Source organism: Curcuma longa, chromosome 18, assembly GCF_044706935.1.
Source record: "Curcuma longa cultivar G26 ecotype Majalengka, Jawa Barat chromosome 18, ITB_CL_G26_1.1, whole genome shotgun sequence".
NCBI classification, from domain to species: domain Eukaryota; kingdom Viridiplantae; phylum Streptophyta; class Magnoliopsida; order Zingiberales; family Zingiberaceae; genus Curcuma; species Curcuma longa.
The window spans coordinates 410,811-429,576 of record NC_133878.1 but is presented as its reverse complement, the minus strand read 5'-3'; the positions used below and the strand labels follow the sequence as shown (position 1 = coordinate 429,576).

At 43.3% G+C, this 18,766-nt stretch overlaps 2 protein-coding genes and 1 pseudogene across 2 annotated transcripts; 2 read left to right on the top strand and 1 right to left on the bottom strand.

The window, feature by feature from the left end:
- Nucleotides 1-1,686: 1,686 nt before the first annotated feature.
- LOC141812189 (protein DETOXIFICATION 14-like) lies at nucleotides 1,687-3,407 on the top strand. Its single transcript, XM_074700222.1, has 6 exons — nucleotides 1,687-2,251; nucleotides 2,320-2,406; nucleotides 2,486-2,542; nucleotides 2,612-2,850; nucleotides 2,943-3,148; nucleotides 3,249-3,407. The coding sequence occupies exons 1-6, from the start codon at nucleotides 1,713-1,715 to the stop codon at nucleotides 3,309-3,311; spliced, it is 1,191 nt and encodes a 396-aa protein (XP_074556323.1). The 5' UTR covers nucleotides 1,687-1,712; the 3' UTR covers nucleotides 3,312-3,407.
- Nucleotides 3,408-3,441: 34 nt separating this feature from the next.
- Nucleotides 3,442-8,703, bottom strand: LOC141812298 (uncharacterized; annotated as a pseudogene).
- Nucleotides 8,704-12,819: 4,116 nt separating this feature from the next.
- Nucleotides 12,820-15,556, top strand: LOC141812297 (putative receptor-like protein kinase At5g24010). Its single transcript, XM_074700343.1, has one exon. The coding sequence runs from the start codon at nucleotides 12,820-12,822 to the stop codon at nucleotides 15,247-15,249; it is 2,430 nt and encodes an 809-aa protein (XP_074556444.1). The 3' UTR covers nucleotides 15,250-15,556.
- The last annotated feature ends 3,210 nt before the right edge of the window (nucleotides 15,557-18,766 follow it).

Genomic DNA, 18,766 nt, shown 5'->3' with positions numbered 1-18,766 from the left:
GGTTGAGCCGCCTGGCCGCGCTCGACCCTAGCTGTTAAAGCGCGCAGGAGGTAGAAATAAGGTAGAAAAATGACCTGTAAAAGGAGCAGAGTATGACGCAACAAGTGTGGGGCTGGAGCGTGGGCTGCTTTTGCGAGGCAACGACAGCGGTAGCCACCAGACGGTGATATTCCTCTTGAATTAAAGTGATGTGTGAGCAGGTCCAGCGAGGTTGTCTACCAGCACGTCTCAAAGCAGGTTTTTTGTGTTCCCACAGACGGCGCCAAATTTGTTCCTGTTGAGATCGGCTTCCGGACGCGTCACCGGACCCGTCAGCATGCAGGGGAAGAGAGGAGGGTGCATCCACCGGAGAGGACCACCACACCGAAGAAGGAGAGAAGACCAGCCACCAGAAGGCCCTGAAACATCACCGGAAAACAGAGGTCATCCTGGCGCCGGGGAGCCCCCGGACGGCCACTCCGACGCTCAAGTCAGCCCACGGACGGAGGAAGAAGAAGTACAGTAAAATCAAAATACTGTAATGAAATGCTCAGCCCAAAAAAGAGAATGAGAGAGAGAGAGAGACCGGAGACCCCCCTCGAATACCTTCTGTGGCCTCTTTTATAACCTTGAGAAGATCTTGATGAGATCTATGCTGACAAGACATGGTCTTTGATAAGATCTTGATATGACAAGATATGATCTTGAGAAGATCTTGATAAGACCAAGACACAGTCCTCCAAAAGATCTTGATATTGACAAATCATGTCCTCATTTAATGTTTGACAAAGTCATTTAATAGAGAGAGAGAAGGTCGCTTCTAACAAGTCACATCCAAGTTAAGACTTGTCAAATCTGATTATTCTCCTTTGACAGTCGGAGGTATGAGTGCAGAGGGATGTAGCGAGACTGACTTGTGACTGAGGAGCAGAGCTGAGCTGCCGAGTGGGCTGTGGCAGGGCTGAGCTGCTGAGTGGGCTGATAAGGCTGAGTAGAGCTGTGGCTGGGCTGAGCCGAATGGGCAGGCTGTGTAGGGCTGCCGAATGCCGAGCCGAATGGGCAGGCTGTGCTGCCGAGCCGAATGGGCTGGCTGTGCTGCCGAGCCGAATGGGCAGGCTGTGCTGCCGAGCCGAATGGGCAGGCTGTGCTGGCCGAATGACCGAATGGGCAGGCCGAATAAGCTGCCGAGCCGAATGGGCAGGCTGAGCTGCCGAGCCGAATGGGCACATGGCTGGGGAATGGCCGAATGACCGAATGGCCGAGTGGCCGAGTGGCCGAGTCCGAAGGCCGAATGGCCGAGTGACCGAATGGCCGAATGTGGCCGAATGGGCTATTCGGCCATGAAGGAGACGGAGGGGTGATTCGGTTCTTTTGATGTAGGGGGAGAGAACCGGGTCAATCGAGACTGTGGTTGTGGCTGACCGGACTTAATCATAAATAGGTGGATCAAACTTGATGATGATGAGTGAATCATAAAAGGTGCACGATTTTTTGGAGAGTTGCTCTATAGTTGAGCTTGATGGTTAGTGGCCTTCTCTTTCTATGCTTATGACTTTCCCAATATGGATGAAATTTTTTGCCTGCAATTTGATTTCATCTCCGGAGAGTTGCTCTTTACTTGTAGTAGTTCATATCCTTGTTTGAAAACATGGTTTGTTGATCTTTCAACTGCTAGATTGTTGTAGTTGCTACTTCTTCAGTGCTTCAATTTGTCGTTTGACCAACAGATTGGAATGGCGAGTGGCCTGGAAACTCTTTGTGGACAAGCCTATGGAGCAAAACAGTATCGTTCATTAGGTGTCTATACCAACAGAGCCATATTTTCTCTTCTAATGCTATGCCTCCCTATCTCCCTTGTGTGGGCCTCAATGGGGAAGCTTCTCCAATTAGTAGGTCAAGACCCCGCGATATCTCAAGAAGCCGAGCGATACGCAAAATGGCTGATACCTGGCCTCTTCGCCTGTGCCATCACTGAACCATTAATGAAGTTCCTTCAATCTCAAAGTCTGATTTTGCCTATGCTCCTTAGCTCAGTTTCAACACTGTGCCTTCATGTTCTTCTTTGTTGGCTTTTGGTGTTCAAGTCAAGCTTGTCTAATGTTGGAGCTGCTGTTTCACTAAGTATATCGTCTTGGTTGAATGTACTTATACTGATTCTGTACATAAGGTACTCAGATTCCTGCAGATTAACTCGTTCCCCGATCACAAAGGAGGCATTTAAAGGCATTAATGAGTTCTTTCGAGTAGCGGTGCCATCAGCACTGATGATGTGGTAATTGACATGTTTCAATTCTACTATTTTTTTGTTAGTTCTTACTTGTGGTTTCAACCTTACCACAGCCTTGCATGGTGGTCTTATGAACTGCTTATCTTGCTCTCTGGCCTCCTGCCTAATGCAAAGCTCGAAACTTCTGTCCTCTCAATTTGGTAAGTAAAAACCATTAATAAACAATGATTGTTGTGCATACATGATCGGTAACTTATTCACTTTGGCATTCTTGAACAGCCTCAGCAATAGAGCACTACTATATTGCATACCGTCTGGGCTTGGTTGTGCAGCAAGGTATATCTGAAACCATATTGCTTTTTTGCTTGCTCATAGAAACAACTTAACATGTTCATTTTGAACTAGCACTCGAGTCTCGAATGAATTAGGAGCATCGAATCAAAAAGGTGCTAAGCTAGCTGTGCTTGTATCCATGTTATTCGCTGTTTCGGAGGCTGCTCTTGTGGTTGCAACTCTCTTCGCCCTGCGCCATGTGTTGGGTTATGCATACAGCAACGAGGAAGAGGTCGTAAACTATGTCTACGAGATGGTTCCCATGATGTGCTTCACACTAGCCGTAGACAACATACAAGGGGTTCTCTCAGGTTCTCTTTTTGTTCTAGTACTATGAATCATCTCATATGTTTATACTTTTCTCGAGATATCGTATCGTAAATAAGCACCCAAACCATATCAGGGGTTGCTAGAGGGAGTGGATGGCAGCATTTGGGTGCTTATGTGAACCTTGGAGCATTCTATTTGGTCGAGATTCCGGTTGCTATTTTACTTGGTTTTGCATTGCAATTGAGAGGGAAAGGCCTTTGGATGGGCATTATGTGTGGCACCACAACACAGTCAATACTCCTTGTGGTGATAACAAGCTTCACAAATTGGGAACACCAAGTAAGTTCTTCATTGTTCTATCTGAAACTCTTCAAATGATACACTGCATCATATCGTAAACTAGAGGATGATATTGTTTTATCATGATCTTATTTTTCAGGCAAAGTTAGCAAGGGAGCGAGTATTCCATGAAAGATTACCTTTCCATAATGAATTGAACTGAAGAAGCCATCAGTTTCCCTATATCGAAATTTCTACCTCTTTTCCTTTGAAAAAAAAGAAATTGTTTTTCTGAACTTCATAAGATAAAAGCATAAAACTAGTGTTTGGTTGAATATGAATTCTTCAGAGTGTTAGTAAACTACCGACAAGGGAAGAAAGATTATCGAGAGGAACGAAAGGTAGTAGAGTTTTGTGTTTATTTGCTCTGCCCGCCAACTATCGGGACCTGCCTGGACAGCAGTAACATGGTTTACAATGAACCCTAAGATCTCCTTTAGTCTCCGAAGGCGATCAATCAGCTCTTCAAGAGCAATGGCATCTCCACTTTGCTCACTGTGAGAAACTACCTTAAGTGTAGCAGAATTAGTAAGTCAAAAGCTCAAACTTAAGAACCATACAACTACAAATTCTTCACCGTAAACAAGATACTTGCATATGCTATGAACAACGAATCTATCGTTCCAACTACAACTCATCGCGTATCGAGATTAAGTTCCACATGCTATAAACAAGAACAAGTGCAATATGAGAATTCTTCACCATATGCTGGTGAACTTTATCATGTATTAGTTGAACTACATGGATAATGCATTTGAAGATTATTGTTAAATGTTACAAGGAATGGATTCTTCACTATAAACAAGATTAAGGAAATGACCTGTAGAAGGAGTTGCAAGTTGATATGCATTTTGGGGAATCTCTGGTCGTCCAACATTTGTTTCTTCAACAAGGAGCCACCTGCGATAATATCACACCAATTACCCAAAACTGCATCCGAAATCATGATAAAGATGAAACACATCGAAAGATAGAGCAAATTCCATTGCCTTAATTTGAAATGATAAAGTTTCCTACACAAGTAGAAGTGTTTGTCAAACTGAAACTAATCTGGAATCAGTTCATGCTAGCATATAAGCTCATCTTCCTCTTGATCTTCTTGGTCAAGCATATTTTCTATATATATAGTTCTTAAGGAACAAAAGAGGTCATTATAGAATTTATACGATGTCAAAACGATGACTTTTCATAGTGTTCATTTGGTATGAGAAGTTTTGATTTTTCGTTCACTCTTTGAAGTCTTCTATTCAATCAAGATCAAGCGATCCAGCAAGATATCAAGAACAAACATAAAAATTCCAGGTCGAACAGCTATCAATCAAACGATCAATGAGAAAATGATCAATTGCAGTTTCCCCAAATTGCATACCTGCATCCAATTCGAGCTTCACGGCGTCCAATTCCATCTCGAGCCCCGCGACGATGTCCTGCAGACGTGCACCAGCAGATCTTTGGGGCACCGGGTGGTCGCCCTCCTTCGAGTGGTTCGTCAACAAGAACTCAAGAACATGTGCCGGAATCGCGCCGCTTTCGTCGCCGCCAGGCTCCCGCTCCACCATGGGGATCTCCGACAGCAGGGATCGGCGGAGGCCGGTGAAAACCCTAGGCGCGGCACGCGGCCTAGGGAGACGGTGATGAGGGACGACTTGATCACGCGCCCAGCAAGGCGGAGGGTGAATGCTGAGGCGGCAGGGCCAGGGGAGCTGAGCGAGCGCGCCGTTGACGCGGCCGCAGAATGGCCCGTTGCTGGAGAGCGCGAGCATGTCCTGGAGCTTGAGCGGTGGGCAGAGCGAGTCGATTAGGTATTGGTCCGACGGCGTGAGGCGCTGGTGGTGGGCGGCACCGTTGCCGCGGGGAAGCTCGATGTGGTACCAGTGGAATCCATTTCCGACGGTGGACTCCGCGGCGGAGAGGTCCCAACCCTGGGTGGCGTAGTGACCGTAGCCGTCGAAGAGGTATGCCTGCTGCTTGACGCCGTCGAAGAAGTCGAGGGCCTCGATTTGGAGGAGACGAGTGCCGTCGCTTCCGCCGGCGAACGTCCTGTCGTCGTAAAAAAATTGGTGACAGGAATCTAAATCGTTACATTTTAAAATAAAAAAGTAAATCTAAATTATCATAATCACTTATTCAACCTACGATCTAGAGTTAATCTTAATTTTAAATTTTAACGATGCAAATTTCAATCATCAATTTATGATAAAAATTTATTATGATAAGAAACTTTATTTTTTAATAAAGTATTAATTAGGCGGAACATGTAATTAGTCAAATAAATTGCGGATTAAAAACTAATTATTCGGGAAATGGAAAGGAGAGAATATTTCAATATTAGCCAATTAAAATATTTTAACAATAAACTATAATTTACAATTAACTACCCAAATGTAAGATTATTATTTAAAATCTAAAATGAAAAGGTTTCAATTTTTTTTAATAATCTTAGTATCTAGTTAAAACCTTCAATCCTAAATTGATTAATTATCAGTCTATCCTCACGAAAATTTCCTATCGATTATTAAAATAAATTCCAAAAGCATAAATCAATTAATTTTAGAGGTAATTGATATGATCTCACAAAATTTTTTATCAATTACTAAAATAAATTCAAGAAGTTCAAAATAGGTGGACACTCATAATCAAACGTTTTAAAAATCAATCATGATAAACAAATGCTCTTGTTAGTTGGAAATTGACATCATATGCTTTTGTTTATGTCACTCATGTCTTGTTATTTGTATTGTTTATGTCACTCATGTCTTATTACTTATATCATTTTTTCGAAAAAAAAATTATGTAATGCATAATAATATTGAAAATGAATTAAGATTTGATCAAAATTAAGCAAAATATGGAGAAAAAAAGCTATCAAATTGATCAATCCATAATAGAGTAGGTCAATCCACTAAAAATTCATCTTATGACGAAGCAAGACGGGCCGACCTACTAATTTAACGGATTGAAAAATCTCTAACCCAAAATGGATTGTAGGTTAGGCGAACCAATTCACGAACCTATCAAAAAATTAAAAAATTAAAATATTAAAAATTTTAAGTTTAGATTACAGTTTAAATTGATTAAATTGTAATTTTTAAACTTGAGTTATAATTTAAACGGATCAAGTCCACTAATTTATTGAGTTTTCTATTTTAATTTTAAAATTTAAAATAAATAAATAAATTTTCTCAACTAGCAAACCAACTCAAGTCCACCACAGACCAATCCATGCAGATCGTAGGTCTAGATGGGTCAATCCATTTAAATTCATCTTAAAATAGATTGATAAAATTTTAACCCAACCAATTTAAGTTACTTGGCGGGGTGGACTAACTCGACAAGCCCAATCCAAATTGATGATTATATATATAAGTGTGGATTAATTTGCATGATTAATTCTTAATTTTTTTTTTTTTTTGAGAAGAAGCTAAGAGATGTTTAGTATCCCTCCATAAACCACACCTCTCTTATAGTAGAACTATTATATAAATATCTTAACTATAAATCCATGACAACTTCCAACAAAATAGAATAAACAAGCATAAATGATTTAATAAAAAATTATTATGTAATTCAACCTAAATTTTAAGTTATTAGATATTATAGCCTCTAAAACCCTAATTTGAGAAGAATTTTTTAATATATTTTTTAAATTCTTAGAACTCTATTAGTCAATCATGCCTTTTTCATACTTTGAGTTGAATATGCATACTCATTTTGACATGTATATACTCAAATAATTAAGGGGCAGGGGGCGTCGCATCTCCCTCCATAATTTTTTAATATAAGAGGTATAAGGATATAAGAATGACAGGCGAATAGGGGGCAACGACACAACCTCGCGCTCAACCTAACAAACACATGTTTCTCCACAATCTCGTAAATCTCGCGTATTATCTATCAAGCATACTCGATGAGGCTGAGAGCTCACCTGAAATAAAAAAGAAAATACTTTAGCTCATAGAAACAAAGATGATGATATAGTTAAATTTGTTTACCTTCGTTTCAAAATGTCTCCTATAGTTACAAAATTATCGAAATTCCCTCCAAAAATTTCAAATTCTTACCATTTCATCTCGACCATTTACACACCTACCATATTTTTTGAAACTTTGAGAAACATTCTAAGTAGCCAAGCAATACTCTCCTTCATCGTGATCAACTGCAGTTTCTCGATTTACCTCCTTACAGATGATCGTGGGGCCGACCGTGTGGGACCACTGGGATGGCGGATTTCACCTTTTGCATAAGAGAAACATTCTAAGTAACTTAATCCCAAGAAGAGAGTTTGATCAGTGCAACTGACTTCAGGGAACCTTCCTTCATGTGAACAATGATTTGTAGATATAATGTAGAATTAAAGAAAGAAAATTTTTTATTTGCTCGAGCTCCTCCTTTTCCGAATACTCTTTAGGTCAAGATCATAGCGAACTGTTAGCGGGTCAAACTCCAAGGGCCTATGAAGGAATGGAGATCAGGGTTGATCGACTCTACCAGCGTGACAACTCTGACACTTAAGTTAGAAACAAGATGCGATTGAGGAAACTCGCGAAAGCGCGAGAGAGAAAAGATAGAGAAAATAATGAATGGAGAAGAGTTGCTTTGACAAAAAAAAACAAATCATACTTTTTGCTTACCCTCAGTGGGTGTTATATAGCCGTCGAAAAGGAATCTTCACATGGGCATCCTCAGAGAAACGATTTGGAGATACGCATTTTCAAGAATGCTCCCGTAGATAGCGCACGTCCGCTTACTCTCCTTCCAAAGGGCAGTTGGGGACGATCATTGAGGGAATCTCCATGTCCACCATAAGTATTCACCTACTATCCATTTGTGAAGAAAGTTAAGGGACCAAGAGGCAACAACCGTTGAAAAGAATCTTCACATGGATTGATCACCCAAAACTGAAGCCGAGTACCAATTTGACCGAGTACCTGATGTAAAGAAAATCGACGGAACGCATCGATCCTAACACTCTCTATATCTAATAAATCAAAAGAGAAACCCGAGGGGAATAACCCTGCCTCGCCTACTTGCTTCAGCGCCCCCTCGAAATCGTGTTGCAGCATCAGAGTCGTCTTCTGTTCGAATTGGTCGATGTATTCCTCGAACTGCAACCAAGCCTTCTGGGCCGCTTTCACTCGGCTGGCTTCCCCTTCTTTGTAGACCGCCAAGTCAGCTCGGGCCTTCTCCAACTCGGCTTCGAGGAGTTTTCGGTCCTCCGCCGCCTTCGCTGCCTGCTTCTTTTGGGTGGCTGACTCTTCAAGGATTCGGGACAGCTCCTCCTCCTGCTGAGTCAGTTGATCCTGAGCCTGTTTCAGTTGTTCTTGATCTTTGGCCCGGGTCACCTCCAAGCTCTGCTCCAGAGCCTCCACCTTACCATGAGCCTCAAGTAGCTCGGCTCGATACTGAGCAGTCTCTTGGTTGCTTTTGGCTACACTCGCCCACACCTCATCCCGCTCCCGGACCAGGTCCAGGTCTCCGGCTTTCAGTTCGCGCAGCTCTTTATCTATAGCGGTGAATTGGCGGTTCATGCGAAGCAGCCGGCTGTGCATCTCCATGTGCTCGGCCCAGGACTGTATCAGGACATGTGAGCAGTCAAGCGTTTGGAAGGACTAAATCAAGGAAGAAGCTGTGAACTTACCCTCATAAAATTGAAGTTGGCGCGGTAGCTGAGCTCCGAAGTAGTGATTCCCTGGAAAGAGTTCGCACCGCGTATGGCTCGGACTCGGCTCATCATACCCATCATCTCTTCAGAGGTGAAGGGCGCGTCCGCCGGCACTCAGGTGATCTGCATTCCCCTGAAGTCAATCGCGGGAAAGGAGGGCTGCGCTCCATTCGCTAAGTCAGCAGGACCAGATCCGATAGTTCCCCCGGTGCCCAACTTCAAAGTTACGGTAGTCGGCTCGACCTCAGAGCTCCTGTCATTCAAAGGAGTCGACATCACTCCGTTCACTTTCTCCGAGGGGGTCGTCGACTCTGCCTCTCCCGGGCCCGCCTCTGTCCTGGTCACTGACCTCGTCGGTGCTCCCTTAGAGTCTGGGCGTAATACTTCGCCTATGGCCGGTTGGGGTGTCTGTTCCGGCGCGGCTGCAAGAACCGAGGGCCCTGCAACAGTCAGGCTCGGTGTCGACTTGTCAGTCTTAGAAGCGCCCAACTGCTTCGCGCGCTTCTTCCCCTTCTCCTCCTTGTCCGAGGTGTGGTGATGGTGTTTCTTCTTGGCGTGAGACTTCGAAGATTTAGGAGGATGGCTCCCCTTAGTCCGCACCCGATGAGTTCCCGACTCCTCGCTGGCCAATTGCTTCTCTCAAGTGGAGGCTTCGACCTCGGACACTCCCGCCTCGGCCCTTTCTTCCTCTCAGGCTTCCATAGCTGGAGTCACGACAGGGGCTGTAGGAGTTGCGAAGGCCCCGAGGACCGCCATATCCCACTTCAAATACTTGTTCATGGAAGCTGTCATCCAGATGTCGGCTGCAGGCAAATAAAAAAGCTCAGTTAGTTCTTACAAAAGTCCAAGTACTTCTATTTCTTACTGAGTGGTTGTGATAGCTTCGCTGTGATTGAGCTCAAGCCTCCTCTATATAGCAGTCCCTCCGCGCTCACAAGTTGGTTGACGTCGAACTTTAAGCCTCTTAGCGACTCGGACATCGACACGACCTCCGGATCAGTCTTGTGAAGTCTCAAGGAAGGTGGGATCGGGAGATCGTGTTGCCACTCGGTTGGGAAACCTATCGGACTTGGGAATCTTATAAAAAAGAATTTTGACTTCCAACCTTTGTGAGAAGTCGAGCAAATTGAACCCGGGTTTGGCATTAAAGAAGAAGACACCATCTTCCTTCTTCTTCGGATAAAAGAAAAGGTGAAAAACGGAAGGGTGCAGGGGTATTTGATACAGACGAAAGACAAGGACGACTCCGCAAAGGAGTCGGAAGGAATTTGGAATAAATTGGTTTAAAGGGATACGGAAGTAGGTGGAGACTTCTCTGAAAAATTCCGGAATCGGGAATCGAAGGCCTCCTTCTAGCTGACCTTGGAAAAAAGCAAGGTAATCGGATTGTGGTGAACACGACCTTTGATCCGACTCGGGGATCCTAATCCTAAGGTCGGCAGGTATCTCATAAGCTAATCTAACCATAGACGTAGACGTCCGGGGGAAGGTAGACTCGATCGACTCAAACCAGGGACCTACAACCTCTTCTGAAGCCATTACTGATCAATAAAAAGGAAGAAGGAGAAGAGAACTTATGAAATGCAAAGGGGAGGCGACAGAGTCACCGGAGACCGAGGGAATAAGGAAGCAAACACATGAAGAAGGAGGAACAAGAAAGACAATCGCGTAGCCGCCACACGTTCGTTACCTCGCTCTATATATCCGACACCCTAGCCGATTGGAGCTGTCTGATCGAGCGGCAGAGAAAGAGCGAGAGCGATCGTCATCCGTCCGATGAGCTCGCCCCTCTAGATAGATCTGCTACCTCATGATGACGATTTACATGTCCCATTGGACATCACACCGGCACACTCTCATTAATGGCGCCTCAAAAATGACTCCGCCACATTATCAGTGTATCAGCGTACCGATAGCGGCACGTCAGATCGCGCCTGTGATCATCGAGCTCACGTTGACCACCGTCCCTCTTCCTCCAAATCCAAATGTGGCTCAACCACTTGTAACACCGGCCTACCTCCGACTTGACTCGCGCTCGCCGGCACACTGGTCTAGTCAGTCAAGCTCACGTTTCCTTCGACTAGACTTGTGGGGAGGCTTGTGTTATGGTCGTAAAGAGTGAAGTCGAGCTTAGTCAAGTACGAAAGTAGCTTATCAGACCCGACACCGCATGACTCACGGAGCACGAATCGAACCGAATCACCCAGAACATGGCCCCCCGAGTCGAGCCGTGTGGGCCGAGTCGGTGGAGTCGGGTCGGTATCTCAGGGAAGCCCTCCGCAACGCACGTCTGAATCCTCTCGCGTGGGTTCCCCTCAACCCTCAAATCAATCAGGCTGACCCGAATCCTCAATGCGGAATCGCCCTCTCGGACCAACCCGAGTCGACAGGGAGACGGATTTCCCGAACCGATTCAGCTCTATGTCAACTTTCTTGCTGATGGCTGATTCGGGCCCTCGACTCGGGGTCATCTCGAGCCGAATCGGCTCCCTTCGACTCTTCTGGTCCTGGCCCAAAGACAGCTCCACCATCATCCGGTTATGAATGTTCCCCTGCCACCTCTGCAACTAATCATGATAATGCTCTGACAGAGGCATGTGACATGACCCCTTAGATACAAGTCAACGATGGGACATATGCTCTGAATATACCATGCATTCTGACAAATTCATGCCGATAATGGGACTCCAACCACACTCATGATGTGACATGACTCCCTAGACTCATATATAATGTTGGTTCTGTACTTGAGGAAGGTAGGCAATCTCACAATTTTCACATCCCACTCTCGTTTTCTTCCTCCTCCTCCACGAACTAACTTAAGCATCGGAGTGGTCGCGCCAGGGCAACCCCTGGCCTCCTACTCACGGTTGTTGTGAGCGCAGGTCCCAGAAGCTTCGTGATCCCTCCTTCCCCTAAACTCGTCCAAGTGTGGTGCTGAGAAGAGTCGGCACATCCAGAAGCGGATCTCAACAGGAACAGTAATCTATATGAATCAATCTTTGGTTTGACGAGATCCTTGATTGGCAAACTTAATTTAAGATGCAATTTATGTGTGATGATCATAGATGGTTCGTCAAATTGTCTCATATATGAAGTATTGATTTATCTTTAGTAGTGAAATTGAAGTTGTAAAGGATGTCAACAATTGAATAACACTTTGATAAGGGTGAATTGAGATAAATTAAGCAATAGATTTAATAAGTGTGTGTGTTTCTTATCTTGCCATACTTGTGATCTTTTAAGTCATACCTAAAATTAGAGAGGAGAGATTATCAACTCTTGACGAAGGAAAAATGAAAGATTTATCAATGCCCCCTACTAATCGCACCCTAATGTTTGTTTGATTATATTCTAAGACGTAACCAACTGTACTTTCTCGATTTATCTCCTCACAGATGGTCGTGGGGCCGACCGTGTGGGGCCGCTAAAGTGGCAGATCCACCTTTTTGCAGAAGATTATCTTCTAAGAGATCAATAATGTCTTACAAAGTTTCATCCCATCAAATTAATTGTGCATATAAACAACAAAACTAAGTATGAATAATAGAGTTGCAAAAGAAAATGACAATGGAGCCCTTAGGGTATAGTTAAGTTAGTTACGACGGAGCAGAATTGTAGAATAGGGTAAGTGTTCGAATCTTAGCAAAGCTGAGATAATATCCTCCTCCGTCGTGATCAATTACAGTTTCTTGATTTACCACTTCATAGATAATCATGGAACGTATGAGATCGGGATGACAAATTCCATCTTTATACATCATTGGTTCATGGTGCTTCTTGCTGCCCTTAGCTTTCACTCATGGGAACTCTCTATGAGTGCTTCTTTCAATTGTTCCACCATCACAAAATGCTTAAGAGTGAAAAATAGATGGACAAAAATTAAAGAGCCTTTTTTTTTAAATTTATTTATTATTAAAATAATACTTCATTCCATCTTGATCTATTTTTGAAAGCTAAAAAATGCTGAAAAAAAAATCAATCCGATTCCGAGCAAAGCACAGCGAGAATGAGCGTCTCTTCTCCCTTCTCCCTCGCTCTCTCACTGCAACTGATACGGTTGCTACTTGTACTCCCCCTCCCTCCCATTTCCGTTGCCGGTTTCCACCCCGCCGACCACTTCCTCCTCGCCTGCGGAGCCCCCGGCCCCGTCGCTCTCCCCGACGGTCGCCGCTTCCTCCCCGATTCCTCCCTCTCGTCCTCCTCCTCCTCCTCCTCCGCTCTTTCCTCATCCTCCATTTCCATCCCCCCTCTCTACCGCACTGCCCGCGCCTTCCCCCGCGCCTCCTCCTACCTCTTCCGGCTCCACCCCTCCGACTCCCGGTCTGGCCTCGTCCTGCGCCTCCACTTCCACCCCTTCCCCTCCTCCTCCTCCTCCTCCCTCAACCTCTCCGCCGCCCTCTTCAACGTCTCCGCCGAGGGCACCACCCTTCTCTCCTTCTTCTCCCCGCCACATGTCCTCTCCCACTCCCTTCCCAAGGAGTTCTTCCTCAAGACCTACTCCTCCTCTCTCCGCCTCACCTTCTCCCCATCTTCCCCCTCCTCCCTAGCCTTCGTCAACGCCATCGAGCTCTTCTCCGCCCCCGATCGCTTCGTCTCCGACATCTTTACCTCGATCCCCTCCGATTGCTTCCACTCCGGCTCCCCGCTCTCTGACTACCTACTGGAAACCCTCTACCGGATCAATGTCGGCGGTCCGGTTGTCACTGCGGAGAACGATACCCTCTGGCGGACATGGGATCCCGATGATAAGTACCTCCAGACGCCGTCGCGAGCTAAAGCCGTCGCCTTTAACAGCGAAATCAAGTATCAACGAGGGGGAGCCTCGCCAGAGACTGGGCCTGAGTTTGTTTATGGAACTGCTAGGGAGATCAATACGGGTAACTCATCGAATTCTACATTGCATTTCAACATGAGCTGGAATTTTCCAGTGCCCAACTCGCTTCATGGATACTTCCTTCGATTGCATTTCTGCGACATAATTAGCACAGCATTGAATGAGCTTTTCTTCGATGTGTATGTCAATGGTTATTCTGCTTGTAAGGATGTTGATCTCTCATCACTATCCAGATACACTTTAGCTTCACCGTACTACATAGACTTTGTTGTTGAGGATAGAAGCCACAGAGGAGGCATTACAATCAGCGTTGGTCCTTCTGCTCGTAGCCCTCCATGGAAGATCAATGCTCTATTGAACGGCCTGGAGATTATGAAGATAAATGGGGTTGTTTCGATATTGAAGATCAACAAGAAAAGGGTGCATCGTGGAACCATTATTTGCTCTGTTCTTGGTAGCTTAGTCTTTGTTTGTGGATTTGTGACCTTGGTCGTAGCTTTAGTTCGTCGGAAGAGAGTGACAGATCATCTGCCTCAGCCCCAAGAGGTTGTTACTTGGTCTCCATCTCCTGTGTGCACTGGGAGTTCATACCCTAGATTGACAGAATTAACAAATGCCACCCCATCCACCAATCCTAATAATCAGTTCAGGGTGCCTTTTGTTGAAATTGTCTTGGCTACGAAAAATTTCAATGAGAAGGCTCTTATTGGAGCAGGAGGATTTGGGAAGGTATACAAAGGTGTTCTTAGAGATGGAACTGATGTCGCTGTAAAGAGAGGCACCCGTGGGTCTCAACAAGGGTTAGGAGAGTTTCAGACAGAGATTGAGGTCCTATCAAAGATTCGACATCGGCACCTTGTTTCAATGATTGGATATTGTGAGGAGCAGTCAGAGATGATCTTGGTGTATGAGTTCATGGAGAAAGGTCCTTTGAGAGATCATCTTTATGGTTCAAGAAAGCCATCTCTGTCTTGGAAACAAAGGCTTGAGATTTGCATTGGTTCTGCAAGGGGTCTGCATTACTTACACACTGGTTCTGCCCAGGGGATCATTCACCGCGACGTTAAGTCCTCCAATATTTTGTTGGATGAGAATTACACAGCCAAAGTTGCAGATTTTGGTCTGTCAAAGTTAGGCACTCATAGCAATCAGAGTCATGTTAGCACCGGGGTTAAGGGAAGCTTTGGCTATCTTGATCCTGAGTACTTCAAAATGCAACAGCTCACTGATAAGTCTGATGTGTACTCCTTCGGTGTTGTGCTTCTTGAAGTCTTATGCGCAAGACCTGTCATTGATCAATCCCTTCCATGGGAACAGATAAATTTAGCCGAGTGGGCAATGCCGTGGCAAAAGAAACGGCAACTTGAGAGAATCATTGATCCTGTGTTGAAGGGTAAGGCTGATCGGAAGTCATTGAAGAAATTCGGCGACACTGTGGAGAAGTGCTTAGCACAATTTGGAATTGATAGGCCAACAATGGGTGATGTTCTCTGGAATTTGGAATATGCTTTACAACTCCATGAAAGAGCATTGCACCAAGAACAACACGATGATAGTTCGTCATTAAATACACATCAGGCTGGCACAAGTTCGGCGACATAATTCGTCATCAAATTCACTTCAGGTTGGCACAAGCATGGTAACATCTAAAGAAACAGTAGCATTAGGCAAAGACATGGGACGAGTTCAGGTGATACATCAGTTCAAATGCTATCGTGAAATTCTTTTTCTTCCCAGTTAAGTGTTCGAGGTTTGAAATCTTCTAGCTCCCGTTTGTGTTACTTGCTATTGCAAATACTTGTTCCCAATGAAGTCAAAATAGTTTTAATTGCCAAAATGTATTAACCCAAGCATCAAAACCGAAGATTGGTGGTTCCTTCTCATCTCAAAAAGGAATCAATCATGTTGTTGCATGATTCATAGAAGAAAATATCGTAGTTTCCTACCAAGTGTATCTCTGTTTGCCTTGTGAAGCATCCTTCAATGTTCTTCCATTGTTGAATCTCTGTTTTCTTCCATTGCTATTCATCCGTCCCCGCGAGTTTAGAGTCCGATCCGCAGACTAACTGCTTGAACCGACCGGCCACTGCTGCCTCTAGCTGGTGGAATGTGGAATGATAACTCTTTGAACATGCTTGTTGACAAGAAAGTCAAAAGATTAAGACTGGCAACGTGCATTTGAGCCTTGTAAGCTTATCTGTTCAGCATTATTGCTAGAAGCCGGTATTGTTGGCCAAGCACCGCGTTGCCCTACTGCCTTTATTTGTGATTCCCCACCGGCTTTATATTCTTGTGCATTCTTGTCGAGTACTTGACAATTGATTAATTATGTGTTCTAGTGTTTAAATATAACTCAAGTGTTATTTTCAAAACAACTAATTGGATTGCAGCTATCAATCTATATATGTTAAAAGTTGGTTTGTTAAAAGTTAATCAATCTTTCTTATAGAAAACTGTAAGCAGAAGCAAGCAGGACGGATCTAGGATTCCTAGTGTTTGGATTAATTTGAATTTAATATAATAAATTATATATTATTATTAAAAAATATAATAATATATATATATATATATATATATATATATATATATATAAAATTTAAAAAATATTATATTTTATTTTATTGAATTATAAAGATGAAAGGATCTTCTTATTGGACGATCTCAATTAGCTTCGATGATAAAAAAATAAAATAAAAATTACTTTTACGTTATTGGAGAAAGAAAGAAGAATTAGGATTGTTGTTGGTCGATTATAAAATAATAAAAGGAAAAAAACTCTTAAAAAAAAGAAGAAAAAGAGGAGGAAGAAATGAGAATTGCAGTGCAGTTGAAAAAGGAGAAGACAAAAAATAATGAAAAATAATTAAACTATGAAAAGAAAAAAATTACAAGGAAGACAAAGAGAATAAGAAGAAATGGACGGGTGTAGATTTGCACATGAGATAGTGAGAATGAGGCTACTATTGTGAATGAGAATAAAAAGAAAAAAAAAGAATTTTTTTTAAAAAAAATTTCTTAACTTGTTTTAAATCGATTGAATCGATTTAATTCAATTAAATTTGATTCGGTTATAATTTGACTAAATTAAATTCAAATCTTGATTTAGACACAATATACTTCTTATCTTAGCGCATATACGATGAATTTTGTTTGATCCCAATCTAATTTTAAATCAGCACATTCCCTTCGTGTTCGATGATTCAATTTATTTATTTATTTTTAAAATTTTAGCGAAGGTGTAGCCACGTAAGGGCTAAGAGCTATAGCTCAGGATTGCCCTTACGTGGCTCCATCTCTAATGCTAAGAATTATTTCAGCAAAAACTGGGATCCGCTACCTCAGCGATTTCATACGGTCGGTCCCACGACTATCTGTGAGGAGGTAAATCGAGAAGTTGCAGTTGACCACTACGGGGAGGGCATTACCTCGGCTTTGCCAAGCTTCGACTTCTGCTCACTTTAATAAATCTACCCGTAATAACCAACTTAATTATACTCTGGGGAATATCATGGTAATGTATAATTTGTGACTACAATAAGTATCGTCGAGGCTAGTGTTCAACACTATCTCCGTAAACGATATTGCTCCGCTACAGGTGTTTACGGATAGCAACAATTCATTCTCAAGATACAACGACGATATCTTAGAATAGTAAAACTTCACAGGATAAGTAGAATCGATGAATTTGATGATTTGATGAAATTTTCAGCATCTAGAATACCCTTTGGTGAGTGGTTGTGTCCTTTGGACAGGTAGAATACCCTTTGGTGAGTGGCTGTGTCCTTTGGGCATGGGTCATTCGATCTAGAGGGTTGTAACCCTTCACATAGCCCTCTTAATCTCATATATCAGATCTGGAGGGTTGTGACCCTTAGATCTTCCTTTTGTCATTAGCCGTCAGATCTGGATCCAAAGATCCATTCAAATTGACGCTTCAGATCAAGCACCATCACCAGCGATCAGATCGCGACTCTTCGCGATCCAACGCTCCATATCACATCACATGCGATCCATCACACCTCTCTGATCAACGGTTGCCATCCGTTCGCCTAATCAGCAGTCTAGTGTGTAAAGTGCGCCAACAAAGTGCTCATTGCGCGCGTGCCTGCGTGGTGGGTGGCAGGCCACGGGCTCACAGATGCGAGCACTTGCTCGCCCGTGAGAAGAGAGCACATGAGCTTTTTGTGTTAACTCCATTAATACAACAACATTAATAAGGAAGGGAAGCCCATCGAAATTCTCTGATGTGGGACTATTCATCATGCACTTCCTTATATAACATTAATTAATAATTAATGTTATTCTGAGCTGACTTTAAACAATTAATTTCTCATTCATCCTTAATCGATTTTGAGCAAATTAATAGTCTAAATCTATCTACACGAAACGTAGATTTTGATTTTTGAAGTTAATTTTGACTTTTATCGATTGATGGCATTCCGATTTTTTACAAAATCATATTGGTCCTTTTAAGCCCCAATATTTAGCAATCTCCTACATGAATAGAAATTAATGCAATGCGTGTATGCATGCTGACACTTTTACAAGAGTCGAATCGATAAGTCACTGCATCAGAAGAGGTAGCTTATGGTTTTGAACCTTCTGTAGTGGAATGTTATCGAGTATACTAAGATGCTCAGTGAACGTGATGTTTTGAACTGCTCAGCTGTTGGTGTATACTAAGATAATAACACCCACACAGAGACCTATCTCACATACTTTAGGTTCTCATGGTTGGTTCCATTTCGGCCATGGACACCATCTTGGATTCATGAGTGTTACATTGAAGCGACCTGTCTTCACACTCACATAGGTGACACTTCTATCAAAAGTATCCTACCATACTCTACCTTATAAAGGTATAGAAGCCATTAAAAGTATAAGCTTAACCTCATTACATGTGGTAGGACAACATAAATTCATCCTAGGATTGAGATAGAGATAAAATATCTCATGTGTTGTAACACAACTTCTGTAACTTCGTTGTCCCATTGAACTAAGATCTTGGGATCTCCAGTCAACAAGGTTGGATTATCGCTACAGTCGTCTTTAGTTGTAGATTTTTAATCTCATTCCTCTTGATGAGTAGTATACTTGACCTCGACTCAGCCCCTTCGTA